Raw genomic sequence first — 20,098 nt, forward strand, 5'->3', positions numbered from 1 at the left:
CAAGTAGCCGGCCCGTCTCCCCAATATAGAGGAGGCCACATCGGGTGCAGCGGATGCAATAGATGATGTGTGTGGAGGTGCAGGTGAATTTGTGGCGGATATGGAAGGATCCCTTGGGGCCTTGGAGAGAGGTAAGGGAGGAGGTGTGGGCGCAAGTTTTGCATTTCTTGAGGTTGCAGGGGAAGGTGCCGGGAGTGGAGATGGGTTGGTGGGGAGTGTGGACCTGACGAGGGAGTCACAGAGGGAACGCTGATAGGGGAGGGGAGGGAAATATATCTGGTGGTTCCCTTTTATCTTAGCCTGCTGGACACACTTTCCTCATTCCTGATGAAGGGCTTATGCCCGAAACGTGAAATTTCCTGTTCCTTGGATGCTGCCTGACCTGCTGCGCTTTAACCAGCAACACATTTTCAGCTGTGTAAAGAGAAACAGGTTCAGTTCACAATAGATATATCCTTAAGTCAATGTGTACACTTGTACCAGCAGAAAAATACAATTCAATGTAAAGGATTTGGAAATATTAAAAAATGAAGTAAAGTCAATAAAGATGCTAAGTTCCTAAAATTGATTAGACATAAAAACGATTCATTAATTAGTTGACCTAAACAATGAAATGTACATGCTGCCTTGCCTTATTGAAGATAAAGTAAAGACCAAGGAATTCGGGTGCATGTTCCTGTGAACCTGGGACCAGGATCCTAGCGGAAAGACTAAATAGGGCGGTCACAAGTTAAAAGGGTGGAAAGATTATTAAAGCTTCCATAATGAGTAATAGGACACAGAGTGTGATAGGAGTCAAGAATCTAATTTGAGGCACAGCAGATCAGGGACAACTATGAGAAGAGGCGTGGCACATACAGGACTGTGTGTGTTGTATTTAAATGCATCCAGCGTTTGAAACAAGATAAATGAGCTTGTAGTGCAGATTGAAATTGGTGAGAACAATGTTATGGATATCACAGAGAAGTGGCTGTAAGGGCAGGGCAGTATTTAAGTAGACTTCAATCCAATAGCAACGAGATTAGCTCTTAACTGTTGTTTGGGCAATTACGGATGGACAAATAAAATGTTGGCTTAGCATCCATCTTGTGAACAGGTTTACAGCATAACTTCCCAGTAGCTGTCGAGTACATTCTGAAGCTGACACTTTTGCCTCAAGGGTCTTGATTCTGGAGGAAGGCCTGCTGGTGGCTTCACTTGCCAAACTGATATATGGCTCAGTAAACCTTCGTGGCCTTTTGGCTAAGATCAAGTGTAGAGTAGTAAAAGAGGTCACACAGGCCTCTTACCAGCTCTCCAGCAGGCAGATGAGACCTTGACCCCCTCAATAAAATTCCACCTATTAGATAAGCCCATTTGCTCCATTTCGTTATGTGACTGGGCGGCACGGTGGCACGGTGGCACAGTGATTAGCACTGCTGCCTCACAGCGCCTGAGACCCAGGTTCAATTCCCGACTCAGGCGACTGACTGTGTGGAGTTTGCACGTTCTCCCCGTGTCTGCATGGGTTTCCTCCGGGTGCTCCGGTTTCCTCCCACAGTCCAAAGATGTGCGGGTTAGGTGAATTGGCCATGCTAAATTGCCCGTAGTGTTAGGTAAGGGGTAAGTGTATGGGTATGGGTGGGTTGCGCTTCGGCGGGTCGGTGTGGACTTGTTGGGCCGAAGGGCCTGTTTCCACACTGTAAGTCTAATCTCTAATCTCTATACCAAGTTCATTAGTTCCATCCCAATAAGTTAGAGGAGGAAATGTTGAGCTGAGTCCAGAAGTCAATGCCACTACTAAAGCAAGAATTGCTCTGGGTGAATGTGTTGAAATAGTGAACTCTGATTGAAATGTAAATGTTAAAAACAAACTTATGCTTGGTCTCAAGAACATTTACTTCCCTAAATTATATGATTGCATCTTTCAGAAGATTCTGTCTGTAAGTGTGTTATACTTACCAAGCCTGAGTCTGTCCCTAGGAAACTCCCATTTACTGCTGTCATATGCTAAGTGCTCACACTGCTCATCCAGTGGTACTTCATCCGGATCCATTATGATGGACAGATATCCAGATTTAACATCCCCAGAACTTGGCTGCAAAGATATTATGAACTATTGTCAATCAGTGTTTTAGCAAGTAAAGACTCCACTGAATGTATTAGTGAACAGTTCAGTTTCTGGACATTGCTGGCTTTGACCTCTGATCCACGTTGAGTTAAAGTTATGATGTGAAGAAGTTGGTGTTGGACTGGGGTGGACAAAGTTAAAAATCACACAACACCAGGTTATACTCCAACAGGTTTGTCTGGAAGCACTAGCTTTCAGAGTGCTGATCCTTCACCAGTCGCCTGATGAAAGAGCAGTGCTTCAAAAGTTAGTGCTTCCAATTAAACCAGTTGAACTAACCTTGTGTTGTGTGATTTTTAACTGAGTTAAAGTTAAGTCAAGTTAGCAGTGGGGTCACCATAACCATGGTTTTGGCATACCTGCACTACAAAAAGTTCGCCTGGAATTGCCGTATTGAATTAATGAATCCCATTGGAAGTTTGTACACCTGTGAATACGAGTAAGCCTTGCCCATGCAGTTGAATAAGCTGTCAACATCTGCAGAAATAGATTTTCTCTGATTTTATAACGAAACTGAAGTGGGCAGTGGTAGTGGCCTTTCAAATTACTGCTGAAAGTAGAGGTTGATGTGAAATTTCCATTCACTTTATGGGTTACGTACATACTAGAAAAAAGGCATCTGTTGTGTTTTCCATGATCTATGCTGCAATAAAACTGAACTTCAAAGTTCTGTTTAATGTGAAGAGTTGAGAGATGGGAAGATGCTGGAGAAGCCGCCCTCCTCTCCCACCAACAAATACCATGTGAGATTTCCAAAATAATACATTTCAAATTTCAAGGCATTGCAAGGGGTGCTGCAATGTTATACTATGGCAGACTTATCACAGTCAATCACCTGCTGTTTGGACCGCGTAGTGTCATGCTGGAGATGAACAAGCCTACGAAAAATGTTTCACTGACTGAGCCTAGAAAACCTGTAAGATCAGGGCATATCTTATGGAAGTTTAAAGATCGGGTGTGTAGAAGTGAACCTTGTTCCAGCAAAAAGAACCACAATGTATTAGTTAAGGTTAGGTGAGTGATCATTTGGAATTTAGTACCTGAGGGAACCCAGCCACTATAGGAAGGAATAACCTGTATTATATAGTGTTTGTCACAACATCAGGACATTCCAAAGTGTTTACAGCCAAACAAGCATCTGTGAAATGTAGTCACAGAGTCATAGAGATGTACAGCACGGAAACATACCCTTGGGTCCAACTCGTCCATACCAACCAGATATCCTAAATTAATCTAGTCCCATTTGGCCATATTCCTCCAAACCTTTCCTATTCAAATACCTACCCAGATGCCTTTTAAATGATGTAATTGTATCAGCCTTCTCCACTTCCTCTGTCAGCTCATTTCATACACACACCACCCTCTGTGTGAAAAAGTCCCTTAGGTCCCATTTAAATCTTTCCCCTCTCAACTTAAACCTATGTCCCCTAGTTCTGGACTCTCCCACCCCAGGGAAAAGACCTTGTCTATTTTGTCCGATACATGCCTCACCTGATTTTATAAACCACTCTAAGTTCACTTCTCAGCTTCCGACGCTCCAGGGAAAAGAGCCCCACCCTATTCAGCCTCTCCCTACAGCTCAAATCCTCCAACCTTGGCAACATCCTTGTAAACCTTTTCTGAATCCTTTCAAGTTTCACAACATCCTTCATTGCTATAAAAAGGAAAGAGGCAAGTGATTTGTGCAATTATCCACAATCAACATCTAAAATAATTATTTTTAAAAAGACTACTTCTTGGCACTGATTGAGGGATAAATGCTGGCTAGGATACTAGAGAGGGGTCCACTTTCCTTCCTAGAATACTTGCACAACATCTTACATGAGGCAGACCTTCAATGTCTAAACCAAAAGATGGCTTGTCCAAAAGTGGAGTGTTAGCCTGGTTTACATTCTGCAGAATGACTTGAATGCAAAATATTCTCAGTCAGATGTGAATATTATAAGCAAATTTCCAGATACATGGAGACCAGTGCCATACTCTTAAGAAATAAAGGGAGAAAGCGGAACAAATAGATCAGAATATTTCTATTTTACTAAGTACAGTACATAAAATATTGTGTTGAAACTTGTACATCACTAACAAATTAATAGTGTGTATGTATAGGTCTTGGGAAAGTTTCAGATGTTGTTTTCTGGAACTGATCGCAGTTTGAAGCAATTGTACCTCCAACCAGTCATAATTCTGTGCATGTTTTCCTCATCTAACATTTTAATCCTTTGTTTCATGATGCAAAATAAATGTGGCAACTAGAAAAATTATTTATACCCTTACCTTCTTGAGTTTACGTATAAAAAGTGTGAGCAAAAGCCAGAAGAGTGTGGCTGCTACCCCAGTACAGACCAAAATGATCAGTTCCAGGTTGGATTTCTCTTCAGACCCTGAAAAAAGGTGTCAAAAAGTTGCCGTTGTCAATGGATTAAGTTTTAATATAGCCCAGCATTAAGTTATTAATGGTTACAGACACAGTTCTGAATCTACTGTCATATGAACCCAAAATGTAGCATAGAACAGTCTTTAACTTAATTTAGTGATAACTTCTTCCCTTTGAATGTGCGCATTTGTTGTAAGAGAAGCTTTAACTATTAAATGTAACTATTAAATCTTGCTAATTATTTAAAGTTTTTATTGCAAAAGCAGCATTACCAAGACACCTAAAAGCACTTTTTAAAAAGAATAGAAACAGAACACATATGTGTGCAAATTCTAGGATGATGCAAAGCACAAAATATACGGGTCATTTGTTAACAGTGACTGAATACATCAAATTCTTTATTTATTTCTGAGATTCTGAAAAAAATTACTTGTAGACTGGTGTCGACTTTTGAGGTTTTGGTGATCTTTAAATGAAGTTCACAAAATAGTGGCTTTAGCTATAATTATAGGAAAGCTATTGTGATACTAGAGTGTAGATTAGCATTCTTTGCAAAAGCATTGGATGTGTGCTTGAGCATACCATATGTGAGTTTGTGTATATGTGAGCAATATCCCCCCCCACCCCCCCACTCTTTCACCATTTAAATTATGTGAACATAATGAAAGAGGAACATTTCATTGCCATGGTCTAACACCCACATTTTGCTCAAACGGAGAAAGAACATGCTTGCAGATCCGTACCTAGGACTGATACATATGCTGAGGTTTCAACACTTCCCTGCTCATTGGTGGCCTTGCATTTGTATTCTCCTTCATCATCATATCTGACTCTTTCAATGATTAGAGTTTTGTTTCCTGATTCCAAAAAAATACCTAAGTTTAGGAAAGAAATCACATTTTTTGATATTAGTATTTAAAGATGGCTTGCAACTGTCGGGCTTCATAAGTGGTACGTAAACAGTCACAAATAAAATCTTCATTCTTGTTTCAGACCATGGAACTTGATTCCATTGCCATTTATAATACAAATAAAACAATGTTAGAGTCATAGAATAATTCTAAACTCTAAATAAATAATGAAATTTTCTGCAGGTATTTTATGCATATGCTGACATATAATTGCTATTCATTTACATTGCCTTGTCTAAATTTCCCAAAAAGCTTACCTTTAATTTCTCAATAGGCATGAGCCTGGAAATTGCAGAATGTAATACTCTGTCTAACTGTGTCATCTTGTAGTGATGCCTTCCTTAAATTTTCTGATGCCTTCCTTAAATGTCTGTTGTTTATATTACTGACCTTGGCAATGACTATGAGACTATAAGGCAACATTGCAGCCAACTCTAATCTTATTCTCACTTGATATTTGCTCACAAGGCAAGTATATTTTGTTCTTATGACATTCCCTTGTCTATTAGTTTAACAGAGGACAATTAATTTATTTATTTTAACCAGATCAGTGCATCCACAACCTTGGTTGTCTATTAAACCATGGGTTAAGTATCAATATCATATTTTCTCCATCACAAAGTTACCCTCCAATATAAATAAGATTTTCATCCTTGTGTTTAAATTTCTCTAATCTTGCCTATTTCCAATTCCATAAGCACGTCCAATGGTACAACTCATGCAAAATCTCTGTTCTTTGACTCCAGCCTCTTCTGTCTATTGCTCCATCATTAGCATGTGCTTTTAGTTGTTTAGATCCCACTCTCCAGGATTGCAATTTTGGCTTGCTCTGCCTCTCAACCAGCTCTCTTGCTTTAAGAATCCTCCAAAACCCATAATATTCATCATTGTCATCTTTCTTTCTGTCTCATAAAGCCCAAAATCACTATTATTCACTAACACTTCTATGTCTGCGACCATTTTTATGAATTTAATTAAAATTATAGATGCAGGAATACCAAATGAATGCATTGTACTGTATGCTTATATTAATAGTGGTATTTTGTAAACTGTGATCCTATAATGTTTTACTCAAGTGCTCACTCACAGACCACACTGTCATAGATCAGTCTTATTTTCTTCATCCATAATTTATCTCTACTAAACGTCTACTACCTTTTTCTGACTAGCATTTGTCCTTGTTGGTTACACTTTCCGATGCCTTCCTCAAATAGCTATTATTTACACATCAATCTTGATAGTCAATATTGAGTGTGATTAACTCTGATCATGTTCTCATCTGATGCTTGCTTTTCCAATGCATGGGAGCAACAGTTGCTGAAGAAGAATTAGTAGTGGGAATCTGATGTCCTTCATATCATGTCAACATGGAATTTTTAGGCACAAAATAAAATTGGTCACATGATTGTGTGACGAGGGGACTGAAGTGCAACTGGAAAAAAATGTATCCAAACATACAGAAGAGTGTGGAAATAGGCCAATTGGCCGCCTTATATCTACATTTTACATCCTGGGACAAACATGATGCTTCTTGATAAAAGTATCAGTGCTTAATATTATGGGAAGCCAATTAAATATCCTTGATAATTATACAGGCATCTGATATTTTAATGCAGTGTTTAAAAACTCTTTCCTACTTATTTTCTGTCATGATTTATTGCACTATGAAGACTGCACAGCATTTTCATAACATCTTATTAAGGTGCTACATAAAAGGAAATTATTTGAGAGAAAACACGTATGGAGCTGAGGTGAGTGTGAAAATCAAACTGTGCCCGTGATTCAAATGTTTTTATATTGTTCATTAACAATGTCTTAAAATAATCATTAAAAAATTCCTAGGCTAGGACAGAATCCAAGCATAATTTTAAAAAAAAGCATTGTTGCACAGTTTCACCATCAGCAAACCTTCTCCTCTTGTCCATTTTTTCTTTCCACTTCTCCAGAATGCACTGAACCCAGCTAATGGCAGTTCCACGGTTAGAGGGTTTTTTTGTGTTGGAGACTGTACAGTGATTACAATATAATCTAAGCAATTTAACTAAAGAAGGCCTCAAAGTGCAGTTGATTTCTAGTTCTGAGCTGGCCTCCAAACATCCATACTACCCAGCCATCAATCATAGGGATGTTTACTAATGTTTCCTTCCTCCAACCCTGGACTGTTGAGGCAACTTATTGATTCTGTGCTCGAAGTCTGGTTGAAGTCAGGTACCTTGGTAGAAATTGAAGATTTAATCAAAGGCCTTCCTTCTTGTTATGCCACAGCACAACATAAACCTTTGGCTTGCAAGGGGAGGTGATGGCCTAATGGTATTGTTGCTTGACTATTAATCCAGAGATTTATATAATATTCTGGGGCCCTAGGCTCAAATCTGACTGTGGAAGATGGTGGAATTTGAATTCAATGAAAATCTAGAATTAATGATGATTAAACCATTGTCAACTGTTGGGGAAAAAATACACAGGTTCACTAATGACCTTTAAGAAAGGACGCTGTCTGGTCTGCATGTGACTTCAGTCACAGAGCAATGTAAACTGCCCTCTCGGCCATTAAGATTAGATTAGATTAGATTAGATTTACAGTGTGGAAACAGGCCCTTCGGCCCAACAAGTCCACACCGACCCGCCGAAGCGAAACCCACCCATACCCCTACATTTACCCCTTACCTAACACTATGGGCAATTTAGCATGGTCAATTCACCTAACCCGCACATCTTTGGACTGTGGGAGGAAACCGGAGCACCCGGAGGAAACCCACGCTGACACGGGGAGAACGTGCAAACTCCACACAGTCAGTCGCCTGAGTCGGGAATTGAACCCGGGTCTCCGGCGCTGTGAGGCAGCAGTGCTAACCAGTTGGACAAGAAATGCTGGTCTAGCTGGCGTAACTCACAACTCATGAATGAATTAAAAAACAAGCTAATTGTATCTGTTTTCAGGCAACCACAGCTCAATCTGGTTTATATACTGCTCTCTATACTTTATGGTTGCCCATAAACCAAACTTATTTATAAGGTACATGCTGGAAGACATAAAAATTGGCATAAGATACAATTTATGGACTTGACACATTTATCTTGAGAATAAGATGTGTTTCCTTTGTTAGAGACTCAGTAAACATCTTTGCAATGCTGCTGCTCATTGTAAGTTCACTTATTCACCCCCAGATGTTATTGAACAGAGGACATATGAGTAAAAATTATTGATAGAAATCTAAACAAAACTGAAGAAAATCCATAAAGGTGAAAATGAATAAAAATTGATTGACAGGAATAAATTAATCAAGGTCAAGTTGATGGGAATTATGCAACTTTTTCTGACTTTGAATTTTTGTGTACATTGAAATACTGAAATTTAAAAGAATGTGATATCTTGTGCATTATTATGCTTTGAAATTGTATAAAAATACCGTGACTAATACCTGTATTTCTTCAGCATCCATCACATCAAAAGATTTGAAAGCTTTTTGTGCAACATGAAATACAGTGACTATTGTTACGTAGACAGATGGGAATGTTTCTCAAAGTTCAAGGTGAGTATGACATTGGAATATAAACCATCAGTAATAAGGCAACTGTCTGAACTTTAAAGCTTTAAAAAATTTGCCAGGCTCTGTTGTCTATACATTTCACATGTGAAAGGGCAGTTATTCTCTTGACAACTGCTCCACATGCCTTGAATGCCACTTCCAGACGGACAGAAGATAGATGTTTAAAAGAAGCTAATACTGTTTAGCGATACACATAAAAACAAGTGAGTACATGTAACTTTAAAAAGTATCAGCTTTGAAATCTCTTTTTATTATTTTGGAGTTTGTTTTTTCTTACCAAGGAAGGTGAAGCATCAAGGCCCAATGTATAAGAAAATTATCATGTTTGAAAAGACAATTAGCTTTCAGATTAATAAGGATACACTCCTATTAGCTTTAGCACTTTGTTCAGAAAAAGAAAAAGAGATGGAAAATATCATGTAATCCACACCTGAAGCTGGAAGAACCTGTTGTTCATTTTTGTACCAGGTGATGCTGGGAGGTGGTCGTCCACTGACATCGCAAGTCAGGATCACAGTGCCACTGCTGTTGACCTCCTGCCCTGTCAGGTTCTTTTGAAGAATTGGGATGGTCTTAGCTGCAATGATAGAGAGAAAAAAAAGAACCATTTTCAACTGTTCATTTAACACTTTTTTCAGTTCTCTTCTCTTTTCCTGACTGAAGTGATTTCAATGTGGTTTCCTAAACTGGTTTTGATCACTGGAGGAGATAAAAGCAGAGATTTTTCTCTTTATTGGATGCATTTTGGTTAATTCCAGGAGATTTATGAAGCTCCAACTAGGTTCTATGTTTAAGAAGGGAAGGCAAAATGAAAAAGAGATGGGAAAGCACTCCTAAGAAGAAATGACACCAGTATATTAATAAGCAATGATCTTTGATTCAAGAATCAAGATGTAGAATCTGTGTGGATGGAACTGAAGGGAAACAAACATTGCTGGGAATTGTTTATAGAAAACTAAACTTCAGTATGGATGTTGGGATCACTATAAACTATGCAATTAGAGATGCACTTCATGTGGGCAATATAATAATACTGAATGACTAATTTACATGTAGCTTAAGTTCACCAAATCAATACTAATGCTGCAGAGGATGATTTCCTGCACTGTTTATGAGATGCCATTCAGGTACAGTGTGTTGAGGAGCTAACTAGGCATCAGTCTGTTTTGGCTTTAGTTGCGTGTAATGGGAAAAATCAAAATAGAAACTTTGCTGTAAAGAAGCTTTTATAGTGACCATTTTACATGAAACTTGAATGCAACAAAGCTCATGGTGAAACTAGGAACTTAAATCCAGGCAAATGAAGCTATGAGGTTATTAGAAGTGTGATGACTGGGGTGGTTTAGGAAAATATACAAAAACATTTGATGGCAGACGGGCAGTGACTAGTATGTGAAGAAACACTGTAAAACCACAATACACATTCTGCTAAATATGACCACCTAAAGGGAAATGTGAAATATGTGCAAGATTTCATTAGATCAAAAGAGGTGTCTAATAAGACTGTCAGAAAAAGTGGGAAGGCTTGGGAGCAATTTACAACCTTTCAAAGGGAGGTCAAAAAGCTGACAAGGAAAAGTAAAGAAAGAATACAAGAGCATGTTAGGCAGAGACATAAATCTTCTATTGACAGGTGAAAAGAAAGAAAAATTACCAAAGATAAATTTGCTGTGGGGTGGGAGGAGGGGAGCAAGAGAATTTATAGTGGAGAACAGGGAAATGGTGGAGATACGAAATAATTACTTTGTGCTTGGCTTTGTGCATGTTAGTATAGAAAATCTCTCTGAAATACTAAGAGATCAAGGGTAATTAAAGTGCTAAATGGTATTAGTTTTAGTACAGAGGCAGTAGTAGAAAAATAATGGCTGGATTGAAGATTGCTATATCCCCTGGATCAGATGAACTGCATACTTGATTGTTGAAGGAAATAGCAATAGAGATATTGGATGCGTGGATGGTTATCCTTCAAATTTCTACAGATGCCGGAAATGTTCCTGCTAACTGTGAGGTCAAAAATATAAGTTCACTATTTAAGAAGGGAGGACAAGAAAGAATGGAGAACTACAGGTTTGTTAACTTGACCTCTGCTCTAGAGAAAATGTTAGAATCTATTTACCAATGACAACTGGCAAAAGTAGGTAGTGTCAAGTAGAATTTATGAAAGGGAAATTATATTTGTCAAACTTGTTGGAGGTGTTATTTGTAACATGGACAAAGGAGAACTGGTGGATGTGGAATATTTGGCTATTCAGAATGGTCTTTGCTAAGTTCCAACACATTTTGAGGGCATTGTACTGGGGGAAAGTATATTAATATAGACTCAATATTGCTTAATAGCCAGAAAACAGAAAGTAGCAATAAACAGATCAGGAAGGCAAGCTATTATTAGTGTGGTACCAAAAGGGTCAGTGTTAGGTCCAGGAAAGCGTGAGTAAGGAAATAATATACTGAGGCTTGATCCTGTGCTAAACTATTCTATTGGAAAGCAGGGGCAGGCTGTTATAACAATTGAACAGCATTATCGTTAGTTCTTAATAATACCAGCTTTTACTAAACCAAATTTAGATTTCTACGCTTTATATGATAACATTTTGATTTACATTATTATTTGGACAGTTCTACATCGTGAGCTCAAAACTACACTACACTACCCTCAATCTATTCTGTACTTATTACAAATGGAAAATTACTAATGGCTTAACAAAAATTTTTATTGTAATTGAATTTCAATTTAAAACATTAATATTATCTATAATCCTATTGAACAGCACAGGAGCTGAATACCCTACTCCTTTTTTCCTTTTGTTCTTTTGGTGTGAAGCTGAAATGTAATAAGGATGGCCAATATGAGACCATTTAATATTTTGACACAAGAATGCACTCAACAGTTTTGCTTTTGCATTTATTTGGTAAAGAATATGACAGTTTGACTATCCTCTGAAAGAAGAAATTCCTCCATATCTCTGTCTTATATAAATGACTTCCTGCCTCTGGTCCTAGACTCTCAAGTCCCTTGAGAGTCTTATATGTTTCAATAAGGTTTTCTCTCATTCTTCCAAACTTCACTGAGTACAGGCCCACCTACTCAAACTCTTCTCAAAGGAACAATCCTGTTCAGGAACTATAAAAATTTCTATGCCCCTTATCCAGAGGAACTCATGTAAATGATGGGTTCTTGACCTTTGACTCATGGAGATCAGCTAACTCAAGACAGACCTGGAATCAATCAGGTAAATGTCAAGAATGGTACAGTACAGTACAAATACTAAAGTGATTTAGTAAGCAGCTAAGCTGATGGGTCAGATTTGAAATGTTCATAACTGGGACCTCTAAATAACTAAAATTGTAAAGATGTTTTAAGAGACTCACGCTTTATGGAGACCATAGTGTGTTTCTCGTACTGCTTTTTGGAAGCGTTGTTCATTGTTTTGCATTTGTAAATTCCGGTGTTGTTTTCAGTCACATTTTTCATACTGAGAAATAATGTTTTGGAGTAGTTTCCATGAACTTTCTGAGTGTATTGATTCAGTTTAACTTCTGATAAATTCGGTGAGGACTGGTAATACCATGCAGGTTCATGCATTAAGAAATTTCGAACAAGACAGGTGAGGTTTAGGTCATCTCCCTCAGTTCGAGATTCATTGGCATTTGCTTTGAGGTGCAAGTCATCTGGCTGATCTAATCGAAAACAGACAAAAGCAGTAAACAAAACTGACACATTGAATCCTATAGGCATTTCTGTAAAATATTTTCAGTGATTCTTAACAAGAGAGAATGCTTCACCAACACAGTATGAGGAACAAACTAATAAAGCAGATTTGACTTTGTTATCAGTTGATAATTCAAATGCAATATTTCACTTATCTTCCAAAGAATAATTATCAGTAGCAAGGACAGAGACAATGCTATGTCACCAGTAACCCTCTAGTAATACAAGCGTGTCAACTTCATTAAACAAAACTCAGCCATTTCATCCAAATAATTTAAGGAGTCCCCTTAGAGCCTAATTCTTAGTGATTACAAAATGTTTATCACTTACAATTACTAATTCAATGCAGGTTTACAGTCAGGATGCCGAATTACTTTTTGACAAATTGAACTGAATTTGAACCGCTAATATTGAAAACTAACTTCTTTGGAAAAGATTTGTGCACTAAACATTTACATTTGAATTCTAAGGTTAATACACAATGGTTAGTAGCTCATTAAGCTTCTAGCCTTTAAGCTAGAAGCTGAGTTGACTCCCATTTTACAACATGATGGTCAAAGAACATGCATTCATAATGTATCGAAAAAAATTGAGGGTTAACTTGCCAATACTTCCAACATATGACAGTCGTAAGACTGAAAGACATCTTTGGTCAACCATATGATGGAAAGGATTTGGTAACTCTACTATCACCACCCATAGTTTTGGTCTACAATATACATGTAAAACGGGATGTTGCCATAGCAACTCAGATTTCCTAGGGAATTGGGAGGGGTTCATTTGTGGATTAGGTTGGTGTCTACAGGTATTCAATTACCATTCTGTCTGAATTTGTGATCTGCCTCCTTTCCCTACCCATAGTGGAGATTATGGTACTGAGGGTTTCACTTACATACCACGTGGATGAATATTTTAGAGGACCAGGCCAAAACTTTGATTACATGGGTTCAAATTCCACTATGACACTTGATGGAGCTTAAATTCAAATAATGAGACCTGGAATTGAAAGCTAATCTCAGTTGCATCAACCATAGAGCTTTCACCGATCTGTTTCTAAAAAATTATTTGATTTAACGTTGAAGAATGCTGTTGATGTGAGTGACCCCTTCTCCACCACCCCTCCTGAGGTCTGAGTGAGGGTAGTTTCTTGGCATATTGAACATCTGCTATTCACCTGAAAATTTAGGGTGGGCAAGAAACAGGAGTAGTTCTAATTGTCGTGTTGAATGCTTTAATTAGGGATAGGCAGGTTGGCCAACTCAGCCTGCTCCAGTCTGACCATAAAATTATAGAGACATGTAGGAAGATCAGAAGGTAGTGGGATGACCATTCAAGGAATTTTATAAGCCTCTCCCTCCACTCAATCCCCCACAAGTAAACCTGTAAAATTCTGCCAAAGAGGTTTCATTGTTAGTGGGGCAGGATAGACAGGTTTTCATTCTTTATGCAACCATGCAGGAACAAATAAGTGTCTGCAGAAATCCGAGAACTGTTTTCTGTTATGAACAGAAAAAACTAACCTTAGCTATGAGTTTCTTTACTGCTCTTATTAACTGAGAGTAAATGAACTGAGATAACAGCAAAAATGGTGTATTACAGTTTCCTCAGGAAATCCTGTTGCTGTGATAATGAACACTTTTACGTGCATGCATTAATTTGGAACTATGAAGAGTGATAATAAAAGTTCCAACATTTTTTCTCTTGTTCTTACAACTTGTCATTGTCTTATGTTGTAACCAACTTGCTTGACTGCACTTCTAATGCACCTTCCTTGGCCATCAAATCATAGAATCCCTACAGTGCATAAAGAGACTATGTAGCTCATCATGTCTGTACCAATGCTTCAAAGAGCATTCCATCCAAACACAGCCCCCTACCCTATCCCTGTAACCCTGTATTTATTATCTAGTTAGACTCCACATCTTTGGATTGTGGGAGGAAACAGGAGTACTCGGCAGAATTGCATGCAGAGAACATGCAAACTCCACACAGTCACCCAAGGCTGGAATTGAACCAGGTCTCTGGTGTTGTGAGGTAGAAGTGCTAACCAGTGAGCCTCTATGTTGCCCAATAAGTTGTGAATGAGACTCAAACCCATAGCTTCCTACTCTGAAGCAGGAAGCAACGATGCTCTCCATTGTGCCGTAAGACTGCATAGAACAAAAGTACCACCAACAAATGTCAACATTGTTGTGGAAAAATCAAATTATAGTTCGACTTGTACATAGAGAAGCACAGGACTTAGAAGTAGGAGAAGGCCATTCAGCCCTTCAAATCTGCTCAGCCAGTCTATAAGATCTTGGCTAATCTGGTTGTGGTCTCAACTCCACTTGCCTGTTTGCCCTCCATACTTGTCTGTCAAAAATCTATCCAACTCAGCCTTGAAAAAATGCATTTGGAATGAAAATTCCAGTGTAACAACTCTGAAAGTTTTTTATCATTTCCATCTTGAAAAGGAGATCACTTGTTCTCAAACTGTGTTCCCTAGTTCTAGTCTCTGCCAAAAATAGGAAACATACTCCCGTTGTCCACCTAATCAAGTTACCTCAGCTTCTTCTCATCACTGTTCATTCTTCAAAGCTCCAACCTATACAGGGTCAACCTGTTCCACCTTTCTTTGTCAGATAAACTCTTCACCCCAGAAATGAATCAAGTGAAACTTTTCTGAGCTGTTTCTGGTAAAATTAAATTAAATTTCAAATAAAAAGACCAGAATTCCAGATGTGGTTTTACTAAGGTCCTATACAACTGTAGTAAAATTTCTCTCCTTTTATATTCTGCTCTCATGCAATAAAAGCCACCATTTCATTTGCCTTTCTAACCACATACTAGATGTTAAGGGAATGATGCAAAAACATGTTGGAAATTAATCAGTTATAATGCAGTGATAATGCAGCCATCTCTGAGCCAACTGCAGAATTGTGTCTTAACAATCTCTGAACAGGTTGTTCAGAAATTGTCTATTAAAACTAACATGGGTTGTTTGTGGTACAGTGATAGTATTTCTACTTCCAGACATGAAGCTGATCTTCCAGATGGTTATTCAAGCACAGCAGGATTTATTATAGTTTTAGTGGGAAGAATGACAAATGACAAATGAAAACTATAATGAATCCTGCTGCACTTGATGACAAATGTCATTTCGTCTGATGAAGGGCCACTGGTTTTGAAATGTTAGCTCTGTTTTTCTCCCTATAGATGCTGCCAGAACTGTCATATTTCTCCAGCAGTTTTTGTTTTAAATGACAAATGTTGTTCATTAGCTTGGGGATAAAAAAAAACAAAATAAATGGAATAATTAAAAGCAGCTTAGGTGCTTGGACACTTGCACTGGAAAAAACAACAGGTCTGTCTATGTCTTCAAGTATTTTAAAGCACTCCTATATACAGTCATGGGCAATCATGAAAAAGAAATGTGGTAATTGTTCTCTGGGAAACAATGTCTACTTGATGAAGAATGTCACAGAAAAGAGACTGAGGATTGATCTGGTGAGTATAAAAGAGATGTTGGAAAGAAATGAGATTTCAAATATTGAATGAGTCAATGCAACTTGTCAGCTATCAAATTTTCTTCCAAAAAGAAGTGCTTTTCCAAAAGTAATAATTGGATGCTTCAAAGAGGCATGCCTTGTGTTATAATGGATGATGAAAACAAAGAAATACTCACTTTGTAATCTTATTGACTTCTACTGTTTTCAAGATGGGGGTGAGATATACAATTTAATAATGATTGTAGTAGTGTTAGTGCCACTTGACTAGAAAGTTTGGGTTCAACTCTCACCGGCTCCAGATATGTGTCTTGGCACATCTGAACAGATTGATTTTAAGAAACAGTTCAGACTTAGTCCTCATCATCTCCACTTTCATTGCTATAGGAATTTGGATTTTATCTGAAATGCCAGAAAGAGAATACAAGGTCTTGTGGTGCAGTGATAGTGATCTTACTCCAGGGCCAGTAGCTCTGAACTAAAGTCGAGAGTGTGGTGCTGGAAAAGCACAGCAGACCAGGCAGCATCTGAGGAGCAGGAGAATTGATGTTTTGGCCAAGAGCCTTCATCAGGAAGGGATGATGAAGAGCTCTTGCCTGAAACGTTTACTCTCCTGCTCCTCACATGCTGCCCAACCTGCTGCGCTTTTCCAGCACCCCATTCTCAACTCTGATCTCCAGTATCTACAGTCCTCACTTTCTCCTAGGTCTAGATTAAAGTCCTACCTGTTCTGAACAAGTGGATTAAAAATAGTTAAGGCTCTTGTGGTGTACTTGTAGTGTTCCTGTCTCTGAGTTAAAAGGCCTGATTGCAAATCTCTCCTGCTCATAGGTGTTTTATAACTTGTCTGAACATTGGGATTAAAACAAAAATTATAAAAAGAAGAATCAACTAGAAGGAGGGAGAATGTGTATTTGAATAGTGAAGTAAGCTCTGTGTGAAGCAATAAAGGTATTTTGATCTCTGTATGTTTTCACAAATAGGCCCAAGGATTCATCTGCTTGCTAACCTTTTATCATTTAGGTACCAGAGCACCCAAATTCATCTATATAATGAGTTCTGCAATCTGTCTCGATTTAAATACTGCTTCTCTATTTTTGCTGCTAATATTGATAAGTTCATATTTTCCAAAATTTTACAGCAGCTGTCAACATTTTTGCACAGTCATTTAACTCTGTATCTCATTGCAGACTGTTTACCTCCTCCAGAAAGACTATTTTTCTCCTTACCCTGGTGTCATTGCAAATTCAACTTCTATACATTTAGTAAATTCATTCCAGTCCCAGAAAGTGAATAGTTGACTCCCCAGCACTGATCTGTTAGTAACACCTTGGCAAACTGAGAAAGGCCTTTATCCCTACTCCCTGCATCCTGTTACCAAACCAAATATCCCCTTGTTTATATATTATCCCCTTCACCATAAGCTCTCATAATGCTGTGTTTTTTTGTTTCCCCCTTTTGTTGAACGAAGGGGCAACATTTGCTGTTTTCGTCAGCTGTAATATTTGGGGCAATGTGATTTGCTGCTCAAAATAGGAATTAAGGACATATCTTCACATGCGTCTACTTAATGTGGAAAATATTAATTATGGTTTTGTGGCATGCCTTTGGATTGTGTTTACATTTATATTACAACCTCGAAGCTCTCAGATTGTGATGGACAAATAGGCTTCTATCAGTTTCTTTCTGATTATTTTCTTCAAATCTAACTTCCTGGTTTATGTAGAGATAATTCAGAATAGGAAAAGAAAAGCTAAATGCAAACAAATCTTTTTTATATTATTTTTCTTTGCCAATGTTCAATCCTTAGGTTGTTGCCTTTTTTAAGGCTATGATTCTAAAGGTGTTAGTAAAGCATCCAAACTAAACAAAAATAGGCTACTTCATCATGCTGACAATTATGCCTAATCCATTTGACTGTTATTTTCCAAAATTGGTTACTGGATTATGATGGGTCAAGGGACCTTTCAATCCTATTTTTCTCTTTCACCATCTCTTGATTCACGAACAATTTTCAGCATCTCAGCTGTTCCCCAAGTCAGTCCAGCTAATCTAAAACAATTCAAGAGCTGAATCTGGAACTTCCTGGCTTGAATAGTTTAATGATGAAAGTGAGGGGGTTACTTGCTTTGGATTTTTCATGCAAAGGAAGCAGATTAGCATTAATTCAGTTGAGTAGTCCTTTTCAGGTCTGATCAGGATCTGAAGCTTAAGATACCTAACAGTGCTGCCTTGGAAAAATACTGCAATTCCTCATATAGAAGAATAAAATTAGAACCAGCAACAGAAAGTAGAATTTCTCAGCTACAATGCCAGTCACTATCTTGCTTTGCAAGTAACATTTTTGAACAGTATCCAACAGGATAACAATGGAACACATCAGCAGAGAAGTCAATCTCTTTAAGCCTGTAAAGGACTATATCACAGAATTGTATAATAGGAAATCCCACAAGTCTGAAGACAGTTTTGATTCAATTGAAAATACCATTTTAACTGTTATTTTAAATATAAGAACAATAAATAATCTTTATATGGGGCATAGGCGTGCACAGGATGTTTGAGAATGGGAAGGGCACCTACCAAACAAAAACTTACTTCCATCAACCAGGGCAGCCAGGATGAAATTCCTGTTTTAATAGTGTGGCGAGGACAATGTGTATAAATGAGCATTAAAGGTGCATTGACCTCTGCACCCCAAAGCTTAATGGTTGTAATAGGATTGAAAGATGGTTAAAAATGTTTTAATCAGTGAATTTGCCCCCAGTCTGCTTCTGATACGCCTTCTGCTATTTTGATATTAGCAAGCTACATACTTCATCAGGATAATGCACTATGTTTAAATGGTGCGGTTGGTAGCCTCATTTATATTTATCAGCTGCCGGCTGTTCTGAGCAGGTCTTGGGAAATCCTGCAGCGAGAGAGAGATGCTTTTTGGAACTTTCCTTATGGGCCAGGTGGGGCAAGATTGCTCCTCTATTCTATTGCACCTCTGACCCCTGCAACATTCCTTCTGATAATCATGCAAATAGCTCCAAAACTTTGGAATAAAGCTAAACTTTCAAACAGTTGTGCCTTATTAACAGAGTACTCATAAAAGCCTGTATTTGTTATACTTTCACCTAAACAACCCCGTTAGTGATGCATTTCTTAGGATTCAAGCCAAAACAATTGTTGCTTAAAAAAGTGTGGCCCAATTAGTGTTCAAAAAGCATGTGTGCTAAAAAGAAATTGGAATAGAAAATTAATACTTCCCATATTTTCTATTTCTAGCAAAAATGAAACATTTCAAAGGACCATACTACAAATAGGGCCACCTGACTATCAGTCTGACCATCTGAAATACTTGAGGCTGGTAAACATATGAGTGAAAACATTAGTCACTTTGAAACACGGAGGAGTGGTGGTGAGAGAATATTCTCCAAAGCAGCTACTGGCTAGTAAAAACACAGCTGGTTCTCTGGTACAGGTTGTCTGTATTATGGAGAGGCTTGGGCTTTTTATCCATGAAAGGAAACATGATTGGCACAAGGTAGCAAGATGTATAGAAGTATAATATTCATTAACATTTTGGAAGTAGGAGAACAGGAGTCATGTTAAAATTAGTCAAAGTAGTCATAACACTTGTTTCAAAGTTTTACTTAATGCTGAAGACTATCAGAACGAGGAAAGAACTTTGTAGGGTAGTGGTAGAGGCAAATATCAAGGGTACATCGAAGAGATGAATGCTGTCATGGGAGGGGATTGCAAAATATCTCTAATTAAGTATGCTGGCAAGAACTTCCTCATTCATATTTATCTGGAAATCTTGTGATTTTCAGAAAATCTATATAAGAACACAATGTAGCCAAGAAGCAGGCAGATTTAGTGATTGATTGAGCTAAACTAATTTCAAGAATTACTCTGTTTCCTGAAAATCTCTCACATTTCCCACATATTTTCAAGCCCTAGTTGCTTT

At 38.1% G+C, this 20,098-nt stretch overlaps 1 protein-coding gene across 1 annotated transcript in view; it reads right to left on the reverse strand.

Moving 5' to 3' along the window:
* The window catches only part of kdrl (kinase insert domain receptor like), a 206,698-nt gene that overhangs the window by 59,083 nt on the left and 127,517 nt on the right, over positions 1-20,098 (reverse strand). Inside the window, exons 13-17 of the mRNA XM_060832503.1 lie at positions 12,316-12,624; positions 9,377-9,523; positions 5,228-5,359; positions 4,385-4,491; positions 1,942-2,077 (exon numbers count right to left, since the gene is read on the reverse strand). Of these exons, the coding sequence (XP_060688486.1) occupies positions 1,942-2,077; positions 4,385-4,491; positions 5,228-5,359; positions 9,377-9,523; positions 12,316-12,624 (831 nt within the window). The remainder of the gene's footprint in view (positions 1-1,941; positions 2,078-4,384; positions 4,492-5,227; positions 5,360-9,376; positions 9,524-12,315; positions 12,625-20,098) is intronic.

Source organism: Hemiscyllium ocellatum, chromosome 11 (genome assembly GCF_020745735.1).
Source record: "Hemiscyllium ocellatum isolate sHemOce1 chromosome 11, sHemOce1.pat.X.cur, whole genome shotgun sequence".
NCBI classification, from domain to species: Eukaryota; Metazoa; Chordata; class Chondrichthyes; order Orectolobiformes; family Hemiscylliidae; genus Hemiscyllium; species Hemiscyllium ocellatum.